The sequence below is a fragment of a genome, unplaced genomic scaffold (assembly GCF_019419815.1).
Source record: "Pyrus x bretschneideri cultivar Hongxiangsu unplaced genomic scaffold, Pyrus_bretschneideri_v1 Contig1, whole genome shotgun sequence".
Lineage (NCBI taxonomy): Eukaryota > Viridiplantae > Streptophyta > Magnoliopsida > Rosales > Rosaceae > Pyrus > Pyrus x bretschneideri.
In genome coordinates this window covers 12829506-12846289 of record NW_025999390.1, presented here as the reverse complement: position 1 = coordinate 12846289, position 16784 = coordinate 12829506, and the positions used below count along the sequence as shown (strand labels likewise).

Here is a 16784-nt window from a genome sequence, read left to right as displayed (position 1 = left end):
ATCCGTACTTATTTCACAGTAATCGCCGGTGTTTGAGTTTACCATAGCCGAGTTTACGGACATAAACGACATCATTGGTTCGACTCCGAACAAAATTGATGGGTGAATAATGAGCATAAACAGGAACATAAGATGGCTGTTAAGTTCTAAAAATTAACTAAGAATACTGAGATTCACAAAAAGTTAAAAGTACAAGGGGAACAATATAGCGATTCTTCATGGGGCCGATAAAAATGGTTTCCAATGACTAACTGGCCGGCATATCTCGTTTTCATACTGTATTTTTCATCACCTGACTACTTGTATCGATATTCTCTATGAGTTGACAGGCTTTCCATTTAATTTAGGGAAAGGATCTTGCTTGCTCAAAACCACAACTTTGCTCTTGTGAGCGAAGTATCCCTTTACAAGATTTTTGTATATTAATATGGCCACTATGCACTCCACCTGCAAATTACACCAGATATTTGATTAGCGAGAAACGGAGAAACCAAGAACCACTCTACCAGAGAGAGAGGTGGAGAAAACAAGTACCTCATCGACATCCATGGCTATCTCAAGCCATTTCAAAGCCTTAACAATTACTTCTAATTTCAGCTGGTGAGCTTTAACCGGGTCCTTTTGCTTTTGAATGAAGTAACTGCACAACGAGATTGTGGAAGTCGTGAATTGAATCTTCAGAGGAATTTTACCATCAATTTTATAAAGCGGCATGAGAACTTACATTTTCTTTATTAATCTCTGGTAGACTTGGAGTTCTAGCTTCTCTAGGACAAGATATACACCTGATCTTAAGAACCTGTTTCATTTTGAAGGAATCAGTTCCATCTTTGGAAATCGATTTTAACCAATCTCAAGATGTTCAAAATGGATCATACACGTACCGATCTTCATGCTCTTCAAGAGCACGCCGAAGAAGTCGAAGATCACCTCTTTTTAGAGCTTGTACAACATTCCTATACTGCGAAAGCAAGAAGTTATAAGTTAGGGTTTAGCCACGACTTTGGAAAACGGGAGAGGGGGAAGCAACATAGCTAAGCAATACCGGATTATCTCATTTCCCATCATCAAGCATTAAATAATATCTCTTGCAAATAAATAAGGGACTGCCATACCTCAACCAGGTTATACTTTTCCAGAAGCCAATCATTTGGTAAGATGCCTAATGAAAGCTTCACAGGTATCAAATACTTCAATATCATCCTAGTAAATACAAAAAGAGAAACAATGAGTCGGACAATAAAAGACAGTACAACATATCCCAAATCGATTGTTTGACTTCCTGTCGCAAGAAGTTCAACATCACACAAACAAAAAGATGATACGCCCTTAAATATATAGTCACAACAACAATCATTTTGTCTAGATACCCCCCTAAAGTCTATCATGCAGATGCAAAACATATGCAACAAGCACACATGAACCTCACCTTATATTTACTTCACGCTGAGGATTGCAATGCTTCAAGGCATATGATAATTTCTGATCAGCCTGCAAGGTAACAAAAGTAGATTTAGTGAATAGCACACGCCTGATGGAAATTCAGATTTTCAGTTTTAGAGCTTTTTGCATGCATAGAAATAAGTGAATTCAGGCGAAGTATAAGATCAATCATCCACTGGATTAAATCTATAATTTGAACACACATCTGCTGAGACTGGATGTTATCAGTGGTAACTAGTAAGCAATTTCTTTACTTAAAAATATGGTAAGGCATAGTATGGAACTGCTCACTTCTTCATCCAATGTGTATAAATTTTTGATTCAAGACTCCAGAGGGTAACTCCATAACCAAAACCAAACCACCACTTAAAAGTTTAATATACAAGAAGGCATCATTAACATCATGAAAATTAGAATACTTACAGCGGGGAAATTTTCATTGAAAACTTCCAGACGACCTGTATAATACATATAGGTGACCTGCATATCATGGTATAACAGTGAGAACAAACATAAAAACTAGTTCTAGATATAGAACAAATTCAAAAGAAAAGGGGGATGAAAAGGAAAGGAAGGAAAATTGCATCTGCTCTACCAAGGGCAGTTCTGACCTTATCTCTCTTAGGGAATTCCTCAAAATCAAATATTCGCGCAGTTTCAATGCTCCTTATGACGCTGCGGCAAAGGTGAACTGTACCAAGCTGCAAAGTAATAAAGATAATTCATCATAGTGCAGCTCTAGCTATTTGTGTTTTATTCAGCATTCAAAAGATACCCTAATAGCTAATTCAGATATTAAAAGCACTGAACTCATAAGCGTGCGAAAAAATTACCTTAAAGTAAACTTTAAACAACTGGCAAGTGACGTATAATGCTCCAACACGTTTCGGGCCTTTTCCCTATAATGGATACACCAGTGAAAGAGTTAGCAGTACAGATTCAAACAATTGTTCGTAAACACCCAAGAAAATATCAACACTTATTGTATAGAAGTTTTAGTAAAGCAACAAACTTTTCTTGCAAAGAGAATACAAAACAAAGTTTAGTAAAAGTAGCGAAATAAATTGAATATCAAAAGAAAGAATCTTACAGCAAGAACGCCAAAGACTTTCATAAGGAAAGAACCAGCTCCCTTCAACTTCTCTGGAGACTTTCCATTAGAAGCCAATTCCTTATCAGCCTACAAAAGTTGCACACAGGCCAGTCCTACTAAATTCGTCTTCCCAACATATCGGCAACCAATTACTAAATAAAGCACGTATCTTGACAGAACAATAATAAAGTACATATTAATTTTCTTTTCATTAAATAAAAAAGGAAACTGGGGGTCTTACCCTCTCAGCTAGAACCCTAATCTCATAAGCAATGACATACAATGCTGGCAAAGCCCAGGCCGTATCCCAATTCCGAAACTCCTGAATAAAAGCACTGCACATCCACCATTAACATTAGTCAAAAACCAAAACCAAATACAAAATTTCCCACAGAACAGAATTAAATAAAACAAAGAATCAATAAAAAAAAAATCAATACTTTGCAGATTTTTCATATGCCTGATAGGAATCAATGAAATTCCCAATTCGGTAGCTCTGAAAAGCCCGGAAGAGATGCACCAGAATTTCGCCAAACTGCGAGTCGTTATCGGACTGTTTGATCAATCTATTGAAGTCCTGTCACACAAAACCCTCACCAATCAAAACCCTAAATTCCCAAATTGAAACAAATACAAATACGTATACAAATATACACATTGGTGAGGAGGTATTACCTGGAAGACGTTGAGGGCGTCGGCGAGGGAGAGGAGGGCGGGGCTGTTGGAGGAGAGAGAGAGGAGATGCTTGAGGGAAGCTCCGTCCTGGGTCGAAACTGCATCGGAGAAGCGGCTGAGGTAGTCGGTAATTCTTCTGTGAGCTTCTCCCATGCTCAAGTACGCCATCTCTCTGTCTGCTCGATCTAACACTCTCGGTATCTGCAAGCACACACCTTACTTCGTTTTCTGAAGGGTTCAATGACGTCGTTTTGCTCCACCATTGTTCTTGTTTTTCTTGAATTGTCTTACTTTCTTGTCTATTTTAGAATTAATTTTTTTTTTAAATGTCATATATGAATTTAAACATACTTTTAATTTATTATTAATTATATTTTTAGCAAATTCACATTTTTTTTTAATGTTTTTCATCTTTATGTGCCTTACATATGATTTGTGTTTAAGGTTAATCCAAACATGTATTTTTCAAATTAGTTGAAAATTTAGATCGTATCTTGTAAATCTACTACTTTTAGGAAGCAAAATTTTGTGGTGAACTATAAGCAACCTTCTCTCATTACTTAGTGCCTTTGAACTTGAACGTAATCAGTTAATAATTTTTATATGGTACAACAAACATAAAACTTAATACAACGACATGTAGAATTCTGATCGAATTTCTTTCTAACAATATAGTCCTCAAGACGTATAACACATGTTCTTGAAATATAATTGTCTTCTAAAACAATGATAAATATAAAAACTTGAAATTGATTTTATTAATTATCTGCTCACAAGCAATGAAATGAAAAAGAAGTCTAAAGTCTGAAATAACCGTAAACACAATATAGTGGTGACTTAATTATGGATATGAGAGATTTTCTTAAAATTTTAGTTCGTAAGACAAAATTGAAATAGATTTATAAATTCATATGACAAATAACAACTAAGCCTTATCACATTAAATAAGGTTGGTTATATGAATCTTAATGCAATTGGTTATATGAATCTTAATGCAATTATACTCGATTTTATGCCAAATTTCTATATAAGTTCATATGATATCTAAAAAAAAAAATTCTAAAATACATTATTCACAAAAGTAGACAAGAAGGTACCCCCACTGGCCACATAAATTGGATTTAAGCATTGTCTCTTTCTTTTCTTTTTTTAATGAGAATATTGTCCTTTTTAATACGTGTTATTGAAAAAGTAAGCTTGAAATGAATGAAGTAAATATTAAATACAAAAATTGTACACATGCGTATTTCTCTCCGTATTTTTACCGTTTGGATGCGCCAAATCTAACAGCAAACTCGGCGTCGTAGACTCGTAGCCAACAGATCCTCTTCAAAGAGGGATTTTTCGGTGTACCCGGCACACCAAAAAAATTTGGTGTACCCTCACTCATAATGGTGAGGGTGCACCAAAAAAATTTGGTGCACCCTCACTTTTTGTACACCAAAAAAATTCTAATGAGTGAGGGTACACCAAAAAAATTTGGTGTACCCGGTACACCTAAAAATTTTCCCTCTTCAAATTCCTTTGGTGCGGATTTTAAGAATCCATTTATTATGTTCATTTACCCTATATTATAGGGTTAGTTTTTATCAGGTATTATTTGTGTTTAATTTTAAATAAAATATTTTTAAAATTTTTAATCGCACAATGTACGATTGATGGATACGATTTACGAATTTCCGGAGCCAAAGAGGATCCGGCTTCGACTCGAAACCTTCCTTCCAGCTCAAATTAAGTCCACCAAAAAGTCAATAACAAGTGGTCTTCTCCAAAATCTCTACCAAACCACCGTCGGCAACTCCACCCAAAGACCCAACCTTATCCCTGCTTCTCACTCCAACTCCACACTTTCTCTCTCTAAACACCTCACCCCTAAACCCACATCCCAAATCCTTCAATCTCCGACCCATCGAAAAACAAAACCAGAAACAATCACCTGGTTTCTTCGGATGGGTTCGGATTTGACGCCCGTGAAAGCCACTCCGATCCCGACCCACGACCAAGACTCGCCGAACCCATCTGCGGCGCTGCTCTCTTTCAACACTGACCCCTCCGCCTCTCCGGTCCCATCGTCTTCCCCTTCTCACAAACCCAGCACCACCGTCATCTTCATCTCTCTCCTCCTCACCACCTGCGTTGCTCTCTCCGCCGCCTTCGCCTTCGCCTTTCTATTCTTCTCCAACTCACCGAAATCCGCGCCCGTCTACGAGTCCTCGTCACTGGAATCCAAGGCTCGAGCTTTGAGAAAACTCGATCATCCGGTTGTACTTTTGGTTTCCTCAGATGGGTTTCGATTCGGGTACCAATTCAAGGCGCCGACGCCGAATATCCGCCGCCTCATCGCCAACGGGACGGAGGCGGAAGAGGGTTTGATTCCGGTATTTCCAACTCTGACATTTCCCAACCATTACTCAATTGTCACTGGTCTTTACCCTGCTTACCATGGAATTGTCGACAACCACTTTGTGGACCCGCGCACAGGGGAGTCCTTCACCATGGCAAGCCACGAACCCAAGTGGTGGCTCGGCGAGCCGCTGTGGGAGACGGTGGCCAATCATGGTTTGAAGGCTGCCACTTACTTCTGGCCTGGTTCTGAGGTAATTAAAGGTTCTTGGACTTGCCCTGATAAGCTTTGTATGCAGTATAATAGCTCTGTTCCTTTCGAACAACGGGTTGATACCGTTTTGAATTACTTTGATATGCCTAGTAGTGAAATTCCTGTGTTTATGACTCTGTACTTCGAGGATCCCGATCATCAGGGTCACCAGGTGGGGCCTGATGATCCGGAGATTACTGAAGCTGTTGCTGGAATTGATAAAATGATTGGGAGGTTGATTGAAGGTTTAGAGAAAAAAGGGGTTTTCGAGGATGTTACTATAATTATGGTGGGTGATCATGGGATGGTTGGTACATGCGATAAAAAGCTAATTTATTTAAGTGATTTGGCCCCTTGGATTGAAATTCCTAATGATTGGGTCCAGTCACATACTCCAGTGCTCACCATTCGTCCGCCTTCGGGTGTTGATCCTGTGAATGTTGTTGAGAAGATGAATGAAGGGTTGAAATCGGGGAAGGTTGAGAATGGGAAGAATTTGAGAGTGTATCTTAAGGAGGAGCTTCCTAGTCGGCTTCATTATGCAGCGAGTGATCGAATTACGCCTATAGTAGGGTTGGTTGAAGAGGGATTTAAGGTAGAACAAAAGAGGACGAAAGGGAGAGAATGTGGAGGAGCACATGGTTATGACAATGCTTTTTTTTCCATGAGGACCATATTTGTTGGGCATGGTCCTCGGTTTGAAAGAGGTCGCAAGGTTCCTAGTTTTGAAAATGTCCACATATACAATTTGATCACAACGATTCTCAATATTCAGGGTGCTCCTAACAATGGATCTGTGTCATTTCCAAAGTCTGTTCTTTTGCCTGCTGCGTGATGTCCACGCAAGGTGTATCCCCGTGGAGTCAGCTTGGTGAAGTTTGAGTGGTGGTTGGAGAGATTTCGTTATTGTGTAACTGTAAGATTATGTGCTTGTGCTTGCGGGATTCTGAGGTCATGAATAGATTATGATCCAGCGTTGCAGAAAGGTAGCGGTATCAGTTATTTCATGGTCCGGGAGCTCACTCGTAGCGACATGCTTAGTTCCTTACCCGTGATCTGCGAGCTCACTTGTTGCGACATCTTAGTTTCCCTGGCAACCTCGGTCTTCTGTCTATTCATTACATGTAACAGGAGCTGTGCCAAAAGGTCCACCCTCGAAATGCTGAGTTGTGAATTTGCAGTTCTGTCAAGAGACATCGTTCGCTAGATTATAGTATCATTGAGAAACTTCAACCTTTTATGTCTTTGAATGAATATATGCTTATTTACGTCTTATTGCCTAAAGTATTCATAATCTGTATTTAATTTGGCAGCACTTCTGAAATTTCGGGTTAACTACGTTTTACCTTGTGGTTTACAACTTACATGTGTGTAACTTTCAGTTTCACCTTATCCCATCAGGTGCGGTTGGTTGTATGAATCCTAAAACCGAGCACAGTGGCATTTTAGAATTCATACATCCGACCTCACTTTGTTGTTTTATATCCTAACCCCAATTCGCCAGGGTCAAAGTTGAGGGGAGAGATTAGGGAGGGGAGGTTGCTGTGTGGGATTCTTCTATTCTTCAACACGCTCCGTCACGTGGGACTACGACATAGTCTAACATTATGCTATAAACATGCAACTCTTATACATGTTCATTCAATCACGAAAGCAAGACGGATGCAATTAGGTAATTCGGGAGGGATGGAAATTAGGTGATTCAGGCCGAGTCAATCAACCCACTCTAATATTTTTCTGATTTATATTTTTCTCCATTTAGAGGCCATTATATAATGCATGCTTGATGGGAAGAGTTTGGGCCTTTGGTATAGTAGGGGGTCGTAGGCCCAAAAATCAGCACAGTGATTGGATTCTGTTGGAACGATTACGGGCCCAACAGACTTGAAATATACGACGGCACATAATTTCCCGAGCACAATAATACAGTACAATAATTTAATTCAAATTATTGAGACATTTAGTATTACGTTTTAGTAATATTTTATTTATTTTTAAATTAAAAACTTTAAATTCTACTTCCATATACGATGAGTTCATCAATAAAATGTAATGGTATTATTTTTACTATTTCTTAGTTTAAAATTTATAAGTATCAAATTTCTCTTTACTTGTAAATTATATAATTTGAAGAGCAAATACATATCAATTGGACAACAAGGGACACAACGAGTGGATGAGGGAGAGAGAAGCAGTTTCACCACGTTTCGTGTTGAAAACTATGCTTTGGGAAACATATATGTATTATTTATTACTAGTGGAAACCATGATAATAGAATAAAAGAATAATGAAAAGGCACACAAGTGGTCTATATGAGTAATGCTAGGAAGACTAAATTTACAAACTAAATAATGTGTTACCAATAAGAATGAGCACGTCTACCAACGCTTAAATAATAAACCAATCATCAACTTACATGTCCTTTAGTTCTCAAATATTAGTTTCCAAAATTAGTCTCCTAGCTTTACTCTTGTAGATATATGTTTGAAATTGGATAAAAAGGATTGTCTTTTATTGATAAAAATGAGTTTTTATAAATTATAATATAAAAAGGCAAGTTGGAAAAAGGAAGAGAGAATGCACCCCAAAATGAGAAGGGCTATCTCATAGTTCTTAGTCTGTGAAGATACGTTGCTAGTGCTCCGCTTTATTTTTCCATTAATGCCGAACCTACACATTGTGCTTGAGAGATAACTGTGCGTATACTTCAATATAAGGGATGTATGGATTCTCAAGATGAGGAGCCTAACTATATGTATATATAAAATACTAGAAATTATAAATAAAGTAATAATAAGAAAGTTTTTTTATAACTTCATTCACAAAATAAAATTCTATTTGAATCTATTGACCCTAAAAACTACAAAACCTACTTGGCGCGTAGGCCGAGTAACTAATGAGCTAACTACGTCATTCGATTGATGCAGGGTGTGCCAACTCGTCGGCCAAGCTCGGCCAAGGAGTAAAATTTGTTGATGTTGATTTGAACGCACTACTGACTTCTTGATCTTGCAACTGCGACCGAGGAGGAACACGTCTCGGCCTTTGGGTTCTCAAGCCTGAGGACAAGGCTGCTAGTTCTGCAAAGTTTACGAATCGTCGGCGCCAGGTTCGGTCACTGGTGATTATATTCGTAAGAGTATAAGCACGTCGAACCAGCTCCAAACTATATGGACACAGGTACTCAAAAAAATGTATGTCTTGATGGTAAATGTGGTTCGGCCGTCAGAATGCCGAACTCTGAAACTCACTTGTGAGTATCCAATCATAAAATCACTCGGCGTTCAATGTGCCAAATGTAGTAACTTGTAACACCTTACTTCACCAAGAAGGCTAATAAGATGACCTCTACCAATAAGGATTCGGAAACCTTTCTCGACCGAGACTTGGATAGGTAACCAGTCGGCCTCGACGCAGTGCTATTTATCCAAACTGAAGGTGCTCCTTGGTCGGCTGATTCTATGGCAACAATGCTGTTTATCCAAACCGAAGATGTTCGCCGATTGCCTTCACAGTGCTGTTTATCCAAACTGAAGGTGTGTTGGCGGAAAAAGAAAATAAAAAAATCTCAAGATGTTTAAGAGGTTCGCGCAAGGCAATTTGTGTGTTGAATTTGAGAAGGCTTCTATGACGACTGCCACTTGGTATTTATAAAGACCTGCATACCTAAGTCGTGGAAAACAATCCCAATCGCATTGTGACTCCAAATCTTTAATTGTTGTTGCTGGCCACGCACTTATCCCATGCATAATCATAATAAATGAAACTTTGAAAACTTATCTTTTATGTACCTAAGCCTACGCCTTAGGCCTTATCACATCAATCAAAGTTTAATCTCATCCTTATCATGACCTTCCTTATCAAAGATCCAATCTAATTACATCTTTACCATCGTTCAAAATGGCCGAGATGATTTGTAGCAACTCGACGCAATCTGTGTGACTAGATTATGCCAAAGATATTCGGTGGTGCTATTTATCCCATCATCTCTTCATAAGCTTTATCCATGCATGCATGGTAATTAAAATATCATGGTTGATAGTTTCGCATTATCTGCAAAACCAACTGATTCCATCACATCACCTCATTTTGATTACTCCAAATGGCATATCTACATACTGATCATCCAATATTAATTGCATTCTTGTAGTATTGTTCCCCGTGGTTCGCATGCGGATAGGACTCTAATGCTACACGACATTTCACACTTTAAGGATATGTTCAAGATAATTACTATGATAAAAAACAATAGTAATATCAAGAAAAACCTCTAATCATCCGACGACCTTGATTAATTGGGCTGATGGTGTAAATTTGGGTGTAAACATTGCCCCCCAATTTCCTTGAACTTCGGCTCTTGAGCTGAATCGTTAAGGAAATTAATTGTTCGTAGCCAACGACATTTTGTCGTATTGCCGAAACAAATTTTGTTTCTCAATATTAAAATCACCTATGTTCTGCCAATGTCGTGATTTACTGCAGCTCTCGACTGCCAGGGTCGAGAAAAAATTTAAAATATCGGTAAAAAAAACTGGGGTAAAGGATAAAGTGGGGCCCAGACTGAGACCGAGAAGAACTGGAGTCGAGATCGATAAAAACTATTCCTGGAGCTCGGCCTGCCTATATATACATATCTATATATAAAAGTAGCCTGATTGTCTGATGTGATCTGCCGGCCATGCAGTTGGCATATATATATATATATATACAACATCCTGATGTAAGCCTACTCTTTTTTCATAGATTCCTCTGCCATGTAATTGCATAGATACACAGCTGCCATGCACATACTTCTGAGCCCTCATTAATAATGTAGCCTTTTATTTTATTTTTTAACATCTGAGGCCAGAGAGGAAACATGAGAGAACTGCCGAGTACCAGCGCGCTTGTCCCTTCCATGCACATGCATACTTGCATTCATTCTATTTAATGTAGAAAATGAGAGAACTGCCACAACTCTCAACTGCCGAAGTCAAGAAAAAATAAAAATTTGGAGGTTGAGAAAAATGTGGGCTGAGGTTGAGAAACAAACCATTTTTGGCAGCTCGGCCTATCACCAATCAAAGTCACCAACTACTAATAATGTTGCCCCCTTATTTTCTTATGCATCGGCCTGAAAGGTTGAATGGTTAAGAAAATAATGTATTCATCCTTTTTTTCTTTTTTTTTTTTTTTTTAGCAAAAGAGAATGAAAATATCTTAATCATAATCAGGAGGAGGCCAACGATGCTTTATTCCAAGCTGAGATCTTTTTACATCAAAATTTTCATTTGGAGCTTTTCCAAAGCTGAATAAAAGATCATCTCCAAATATGTTCGGCTTGATGAAAGATTTTTTATCATTGGCCGCCAAATGTGTTGAACAATTATTATGCCCTCTCGCATAGTAATTTTGCCAATTTCGGCTTTTAACTCGAACAACTTAGCCGAACTGGATTTCTCCATATCAGCATTATCACCAATAATCATATCGATTGGCGTGGTTTTTCAAGCTAGACCTATGTCTCTGCCTTGTTCGTTATTGGAGCACACCTCTGACGAATTATTTTCTAAGTCGATTTGTGGCTCAGAAACTTGAACTTTTTCTTCTAGGCCCACAATTTCAGTCTCGATCGAACAAACAAATGGTCTAGGTTCTTCTTCGGCCGTCTCGACAATCTACTTCAGTTGATGCGAGGCGTGCCAACTCATCGGCCAAGCTCGACCGAGGAGTAAAATTTGTTGATGTTGCGTCAAACACGTTACTGACTTGTTGATCTTGCAACTGCGATGAGGAAGGAACATGTCTCGCCTTTAGGTTCTCAAGCCTGAAGACAAGGCTGCTAGTTCTGCAAAGTTCACGAATCGTCGGCCCCGAATTTGGTCATGGTGATTATATTTGTAAGAGTATAAGCACGTCAAACCGACTCCAAACTATATGGACACAAGCACTCAAAAGAGATATATATCTTGATGGTAAATGTGGTTCGGCCGTCAGAATGCCAAACTCTAAAACTCACTTATGAGTATCCAATCATAAAATCATTCGGCGTTCAATGTGCCGAATGTAGTAACTTGTAACACCTTACTTCGCCAAGAAGGCTAATAAGATGACTTCTGCTAATAAGGATTCGGAAACCCTTCTCGACCGGGACTTGAATAGGTAACCCAGTCAGCCTCGACGCAGTGCTGTTTATCCAAACTGAAGGTGCTCCTCGGTCGGTTGCTTCTACGGCAACAATGTTGTTTATCCAAACTGAAGGTGTGTTGGTGGAAAAAGAAAATAAAAAATCTCAAGATGTTTGAGAGGTTTGCACAGGGCAATTTGTGTGTTGAATTGGAGAGGCTTTCAAATGTTGTTTGTAACTCTGTATTTATAGTAGCTGTCTTTTGCTTGGCACAGCTTGATAGTTTTATAGAGTCCAAATGTCGCTCTAACTTTGTAAAACATCACTTGACTCAAACTTGTGTCCCATCACCTTAGCTGTCCAATATCTCCAAGATATGATAAAGGCTATCTCTTAATTTTCCTTGAAAAGATTAAATATATCTTCCCACACACGTGGCCTGACTAAATGAATGTATCATATTCCAACTGAAACTTCTCTTTCTCCACTATATTGGTCCAAGTGCAACCATGCATGCATGATAATTAAAATACCATGGTTGATAGTTTTGCATTATCTGCAAAACCACCATGATCCTATCACATCACCTCATTTTGACTAATCCAAAAGGTATATCCACATGTTGACCATCCAATATTAATTGCATCCTTGTGGTATTGTTCCATGTGGTTCTGCATGTAAGATAGGACTCTAATGCTACACGGCATTTCACATAACCTCTTCTGCATGGAGCTTTACGCGTATCACAACTCTGTACACTTTAAGGATATTTTCAAGATAATTACTATGATAAAAAAAAAACAATAGTAATGTTAAGAAAAATCTCTAATCATCCGACGCCCTCGATTATTTGAGCCGATGGTGTAATTTTGGGTCCAAACATTGCCCCCTAGTTTCCTTGAACTTCAGCTTACAAGCCAAATGGTTAAGGAAATTAAGTCTCTCCAACCAATCAAGAGTACTTCGACCGTCCAGCCAATCAGAAGTACTTCGGTCGTCTACTTATCAGGCCGATAAGAACCTATTGTTGTGCACTTGATTCTTAGTAACTTGTCAGGAAAACATGGTCATGGCTTCTTTTGACCAAAGAACAACCCATGGTCGAAGAGAAGTGATAAACAATCAAGCTCGGTTTTTTCTAGACCTCATCGAACAATATGTCCTACAGCGTGTAGTAAAAATTGGTCACGTCAAGCCGCGGTAGATCCTCCATGAAAGGCAAGTCGAGGTCGAGAAAAATCTTTCTTGGCAGCTCGGCCTACTTTTGTGTGTGTGTGTGTGTGTGTGTATATATATATATACATACATACCTCGACGTGTTGGCCAAGCTCGGCCAAAAAACTTTCGTCTTTCTAATGGATTCTGACAACTTGGAAGCAAATCATGATTCCTCACACTACAACATGTCCATAGGTTGAAGCTTATATCTAATTAAATATCCTTCTTTTTCCCTTTTTCACTTCTACCAAAAGAAAATAGTAAAACCACTTTTGTTGAAGAAGAAGTCTGCCATCACCAGGAAAAACTTTGCATGCACGCATCCAAGGGCCTGCAACATTAGCAACCGACCTACCTGTACCAATCACTGTCAAGCTGGATGGTAAAACCACTTTTGTTTTCCTTTTTACTAACCAGAGCCAAAACCAATCTCATCGAGCTCAGCAATACTAGACCTTGAATCTACCAACACCTATATGGCCACCATAGCATCTTCCTAACTTTCAGACTCGACTTAGACAGCCGAAAGTTTTATTTTTATTTTTATTTTTTATATATATAAATATATATAGTTTGTGTACAAGGCATTGCCCCCTTATTTTCTTATGCATCGGCTTAATTAGCCAGATGATTAAGAAAATAATTTATTCCTTTTCTTAATAAAAGAAAACGAAAGTGGCTAAACTAATAAAGAGGAGAGGCCAACAATACTTTATTCCAAAATAAGATCTTAGATCGAAAAAAGAATTTTCTCCAAATATTTTTAACTTGATGAAATACTTTTCATTTTCGGCCGTCGAATGTGTTGAACAATTATTATGCCCCCCAGGCATAATTTCTTCACCAATTTTGGCTTTCAACTCGAACAACTTAGCCGAACGGGATTTCTCCATATCGACTTTATCACCAATAATCATATCGATTGGCGTAGTTTCCTCGTCTAAAACCATGTCTCCAATTACCATATCAATTGATGTGGTTTTATGGTCTAAAGTCGTGTATTGGTCTTGTTCGTCATTGGAACACTCCTTTGACGAATTATTTTCTGAGTCAATTTTTGGCTCAGAAGCTTGAACATTTTCTTCTAGGCCTACCACACTTTAGTCTCAACTGAAAAAATAGGTGGCCTTTGTTTTTTGGCCAAATTAACAATTTTCTTAAGCCAATGTCTGATTACGGCCGGAGCGGAAAATTGCCCCCCGATCTTTTCAACCAACCATTCCTCAAATGGAATCGATTTGTAGTTGAAAACGTAAGGAAAATATTCTCCATCTAGCCAGGCATTAAATCAAGCCCTGTCTTCATTTAACCATTGCTCTTGCAGGGTAACAAGAGCTCTTATTCTCAATATGTAAGCGAATGACTTTTGCATCTCTCTATGGCCACGAAGAATTTTTCCACTTGCAAAGATCTTTTTCGTTCCTCATTGTGTTTTTTCAATTGCTCTAGGAGCTCGTACAATCGGCTACGTTGAGCCAAATTAGAATCTTGATATATCATATGAACATCGTAGTTTTAGCACTGGGTCCCACTGGGCGTGCCAAAATGTTGACCCTAAAAACTACAAAGTTTATGTGGCGCGCAGGCCGAGTAACTAATGAGCTAACTACGTCATTCGGTTGATGCGAGGCGTGCCAACTCGTCAGCCGAGCTCGACCGAGGAGTAAAATTTGTTAATGTTGCGTTAAATGCGCTACTGACTTCTTGATCTTGCAACTACGATCAAGGAAGTAACACGTCTTGGCCTTCGGGTTCTCGAGCCTGAAGACAAAGCTGCTAGTTCTGTGAAGTTCACGAATCGTCGACGCCAGGTTTGGCCACATTGATTATATTCGTAAGAGTATAAGCATGTCGAACCGGCTCCAAACTATACGGACACAGGTACTCAAAAGAGATGTATGTCTTGATGGTAAATGTGGTTCGGCCGTTAGAATGTCGAACTCTGAAACTCACTTGTGAGTATCTAATCATAAAATCACTCGGCGTTCAATGTGCCGAATGTAGTAACTTGTAACACTTTACTTCGCTAAGAAGGCTAATAAGATAACCTCTGCCAATAAGGATTCGAAAACCCTTCTCGATCGAGACTTGCATAAGTAACCAGTCAGCCTCAACGCAGTGCTGTTTATCCAAACTGAAGGTGCTTCTCGGTTGGTTGATTCTACAACAACAGTGTTGTTTATCTAAACTAAAGATGTTCACCGGTTGCTTTCACAGTGCTGTTTATCTAAACTGAAGGTGTGTTGGCGGAAAAAGAAAATAAAAAATCTCAAGATGTTTGAGAGGTTTGCACAGGGCAATTTGTGTGTTGAATTGGAGAGGCTCTCAAATGTTGTCTGCAACTCTGTATTTATAGTAGTTGTCTTTTGCTTAACGGTTTGATAGCTTTGTATTGTTTAATTGTCGCTCTAACTTTGTAGAACATCACTTGACTCAAACTTGTGTCCCATCACCTTAGCTGTCTAATATCTCCAACATATGATAAAGGCTATCTCTTAATTTTCCTTGAAAAGATTAAATATATCTTCCCACATACGTGGCCTGACCAAATGAATGCATCCTATTCCAACCGAAACTTCTCTTTCTCCACTATATTGGTCCAAGTGCAACCATGCATGCATGATAATTAAAATACTATGGCTGATAGTTTTGCATTATATCTGCAAAACCACCTTGATCCAATCACATCACCTCATTTTGACTATCCAAAAGGCATATCCACATGTTGATCATCCAATATTAATTGCATCCTTGTGGTATTGTTCCACATGGTTCTGCATGCAAGATAGGACTCTAATGATACACGGCATTTCACATAACCTATTCTGCATAGAGCTTTACGCGTATCACAACTCTGTACACTTTAAGGATATTTTCAAGATAATTAATATGATAAAAAAAAAACATAGTAATGTTAAGAAAAATCTCTAATCATCCAACGGCCTCGATTATTTGAGTTGATGGTGTAATTTAGGTCCAAACAGAATCACTAATCACTTTGGAATAAAATTGGAAAATAAGTTTGATTTTTTTTATTGTATTAATTGCGTAATGTGTAGTTATTAATGTATATAATATTGATGTGTGCGAAAAGACAACAGGAGTTCAAAACATCGAAAAAGTAATTTCACCTTCGTTGTCGCTTTCTAAATGGTCAATTGTTTTTTTTTCAGATTTTTTTGGCAAAAATGGGAAGACGAGGATATTATTTTTTATTATTATAAAAAGAAAAATAATAAATAAGTTGCAACTCGACATTTATTCCTATCAATTTGGTGAACTCGACTAATGAATTGGTGAGTACTTCCAAAAATATAAATAAATCATTTTCCCCATAATGGTCCCGCTATGCCCATATTTTCCAAGAGCTAAAACTTAGCAATGACTTTCATGGGCCTCAAGTTGTTTTGAGTCCACCTTTCTCATGCGGGGCCCATCACCATCAGTGAAGTCATATTATATTATATATACTAAAACTCAGTTAAGTTTTAGCATTGTTCAACAATAGTAAAAGGGCGGAACTGTCCCTGGATCAATCGTTTGTTTTCCTTTGTCTGGCCTACTTCGTACGCCGAAAAGACGTTTTTGCCCGTGTTGTCCGCTCGTCCGCCATCCTTATTCTCTCGACTTCGAGAGTCTTCTTCCCCACAAA

General features: G+C 38.5%; 2 protein-coding genes across 2 annotated transcripts; one reads left to right on the top strand and one right to left on the bottom strand.

Moving 5' to 3' along the window:
- Positions 1–133: 133 nt before the first annotated feature.
- LOC103943987 (enhanced ethylene response protein 5) lies at positions 134–3447 on the bottom strand. Its single transcript, XM_009354371.3, has 13 exons — positions 3212–3447; positions 2977–3113; positions 2778–2871; positions 2534–2623; positions 2277–2342; positions 2055–2144; positions 1867–1923; positions 1430–1491; positions 1116–1203; positions 885–961; positions 725–799; positions 535–640; positions 134–447 (listed from the first exon to the last, which is right to left on the bottom strand). The coding sequence occupies exons 1-13, from the start codon at positions 3377–3379 to the stop codon at positions 316–318; spliced, it is 1242 nt and encodes a 413-aa protein (XP_009352646.2). The 5' UTR covers positions 3380–3447; the 3' UTR covers positions 134–315.
- A 1511-nt stretch (positions 3448–4958) lies between these two features.
- On the top strand, positions 4959–7082 carry LOC103943986 (ectonucleotide pyrophosphatase/phosphodiesterase family member 3). Its single transcript, XM_009354370.3, has one exon. The coding sequence runs from the start codon at positions 5161–5163 to the stop codon at positions 6640–6642; it is 1482 nt and encodes a 493-aa protein (XP_009352645.2). The 5' UTR covers positions 4959–5160; the 3' UTR covers positions 6643–7082.
- The last annotated feature ends 9702 nt before the right edge of the window (positions 7083–16784 follow it).